General features: G+C 59.0%; 1 protein-coding gene and 1 non-coding gene across 2 annotated transcripts; one reads left to right on the forward strand and one right to left on the reverse strand.

Annotated features, from left to right (window-relative positions):
* Nucleotides 1-298: 298 nt before the first annotated feature.
* Nucleotides 299-895, reverse strand: LOC122453374 (wiskott-Aldrich syndrome protein homolog). The gene is made up of 2 exons (XM_043487371.1): nucleotides 535-895; nucleotides 299-426 (listed from the first exon to the last, which is right to left on the reverse strand). Exons 1-2 carry the CDS (start codon nucleotides 809-811, stop codon nucleotides 398-400), a joined length of 306 nt encoding a protein of 101 aa, XP_043343306.1. The 5' UTR covers nucleotides 812-895; the 3' UTR covers nucleotides 299-397.
* A 67-nt stretch (nucleotides 896-962) lies between these two features.
* Nucleotides 963-1,034, forward strand: TRNAC-GCA. Its single transcript has one exon. It is a non-coding gene; the product is annotated as a tRNA-Cys (tRNA).
* Nucleotides 1,035-2,770: the final 1,736 nt, after the last annotated feature.

Raw genomic sequence — 2,770 nt, forward strand, 5'->3', positions numbered from 1 at the left:
AGTGCGGGTCGGGTGGGAGAGACGGCTCTCCTCCGCCTTCCCGCCCACCCCTCCATCCTCGGCCGGGCGCCCCCGCCACCCTTGCCCCGCGCCCGGTGGCGGCGTCTCCGGTGTCCCTCTTCCGCCCGACCTCCCCGCCAAGTTCCCTCGAGGTTGGGTCCGAGGGTTGGGGTGGGGTGGGGGGTGGTGGTGGGAGGTGCTCAGCGCGCCCCCACCCCACCGCAGGCGCCTTGCCCGCGGCGCCGGCCATGGCTGCCTTCCCCCCAGCCGCAGACCGCACAGCACGGATCCTCCGGTCGCGTCTTGCGGGCTGTGCGGCGTGACGGCTGGCGGCTCCCCGTCGCTGGGCCGCTTGCCTGCCCGACGCGTCCCGCCGCTGGCCCTGGACCTGTTTGCCTCAGCCGGTCGTCGTCCGCTGCTCTGGGCCTGCCGCGCGGTCGCCAGACGCCTCCTCACGCCCTCCGAGCCTCGGGGCTTGCTCCCGGCCACCCCTCCCCACGCCTCACGCGGCTGTCTTGTCTCTCGCCCTCTCACCTCTGTCGTGTCCCTGCCCGCTTGGCGCCACGCTTCCCGTCCTCTCTGCCCTTGGTGGTGGAGGGAGGAGGGTGCCTGGGCCGCGGGCGCGGGTAGGGGGCCCCGGTGGTTGAGGGCAGAGGACGGGGTCCGGGGCGGGGGTGGGGGGGGGGCGGCCGTACCGGTGTAGGAGGTGGTGGGGGAGGGCTCTGCCCGCTTCGGGGGGATGTGGGGGTGGTCTTTTGGCGTCGGCGGGGACCTCCGGGCGGCGGTCGACCGGCGCACTGGGGGCCCCCATGCGTCACGGGCCCGGCAGGGTCGAGGCCCGCGGGCGGGGACGCGGCGGCGGCGGCGGCGGCGGCGGTGGTGGTCGAAAGCCGGGCGGTGGCCCGCGGGGCGTGCCTTGCGCCTCGCCCGCCTCCCCCTTTCCAGGTACCTAGCCAGGGGCTTCCCTGGTGGCTCAGGTGGGAAAGCGTCTGCCTGCAGTGCGGGAGACCCAGGTTCGATCCCTGGCTTGGGAAGATCCCCTGGAGTAGGACTTGGCAATCCACTCCAGTATTTTTGCCTGTGAAATGCCATGGACAGAGGAACTTTGTGGGCTACAGTCCATGGGGGTCTCAAAGAGTCGGACACGACTGAGTGACTTTACTTCACAGCTGAGAGAAAGCTTGAAATTGTCTCGTTGGGGTGGATTTGCTCCTGGATGGATTTCACCTGGCGGCAGTAGGGAGGCCCGTGCGCCTCTCCTGAAAGTGGGCGTATCGGCGGAGCACACCTGGCCAATGTCGGGGGTGGAGCCTGCCTCCTCTGAGCTCCTAAGCAGTGGATCCCAGGTCTCAGGGACCATTGCAACTGGGAATGCCCATTTCATGGGCTCCTGGATCCCCTTTGATCAGCATCCAGTGAGCAGAGGGCAGGGGTACGGACCACAGGTAAGGGAACTGGGACTCGGTGGCATAGTGTGGAGCATGGAACCAAGTATTCTGCCCTCTCTGTTGGCGTAGTCTCGGAGCCCCCTTACCTGGAGGTCGCAGAAAGGCCTTGCCATTGGGGTCAAGGCCTTTACCACTTTACCCCTTCGCATAAAGCTCAGACCCTTGTGATTTTTCCAAGCAGCCTAGTGCCTGCCGCGAAGTCCCCAGGAACTCCAAGGGATTTATCCTGCCTGGTGATTTCTTTCACCTGCTGGGCACTCCACAACCCTTACTCTGGCTGGCTGGCCGGCCCAGCCCTGCTACCGGCAGTTTGCAGTCCAGTGGGCCCTTAATCACCTGCTGGGATGGGAAAGGGAAGGGTCCACAAAATGCACCCTAGAAACTTAGTAGGGTGCATGGATTTAAAAACCTGGTGGCCACCCAGGCAGAAAAGAAAAGAGGAGGGCACCTTGCTGCCCTTTCGTGGTGCAATCTGTGGCTGTCCTGCTGAAAGGGGGCCTTTCCTTAGGGACCCTGTGCAATAAGTATGGTGTTTTGGACCTGAATAATTAGAACGTGTAAAATTTTTTAATTATGTGGTGCTTTAGTTAAAATAAAAAATTCCAAGTTTTTTTGCAACCTGAGGTCTAAAAATTGAAGGTCTATTTTTCTTCCACTGTGGCATTGTATGAAGAAATTTGCTTTTTTTTTTTAAAGAAAAGAGTCTGAAAAGTGAGGGAAACAGAAAAGCCAGAGGTGCCCCTGTAGTTTGGTGAAGGTCTTAGGAGGTCACTTGTAAATGCTGCTGGCCGTCGGGAGGCAGTCTCTTGTGACCGATGGGCACAGAGCTCTGCAGGCTTGTCCTTTGCCTGGATGTTCTTGTTTGTGAAAATCCAGCTCAGAGCCATCTCCTGATGTGTAAGAATTTCCCAGACTAGACCCCTAGGCAAATCCCTTAGGGCCAGGGACTCCTTTCTTCATTGTATTTGTCTGTTTGACTGAAAAGCAGCAATGGCATATTTTTCTTTAAATCTGGTCTTTCATCCAGGTCTTGGAGTAATATTTCCCATCTCTCAATAGACTTGGGTTCCAGGGATGAATTATAGTTAGTTGTCCATGATTTTGCAGATGAGGAAACTGAGAGACAGAGAGGGTGGAGGACTGTCCAAGGGAGATGGGATATCCTTCCAGGAACCCTGGCTCCTGGGTTTTTAATGAGCTTTCTACCCAGCATGGTCATTAATTGGCAAGTGTTGACGTTGAGAATAAACTATTGGTGGAAGTGTATAAGGCTTTTTAAAAGAATGTGCCTACTAGCTGTGCATCTTATGTAGTATTTTCAT

The sequence above is a fragment of the Cervus canadensis genome, chromosome 14 (genome assembly GCF_019320065.1).
Source record: "Cervus canadensis isolate Bull #8, Minnesota chromosome 14, ASM1932006v1, whole genome shotgun sequence".
In the NCBI taxonomy this organism is placed as follows: Eukaryota; Metazoa; Chordata; class Mammalia; order Artiodactyla; family Cervidae; genus Cervus; species Cervus canadensis.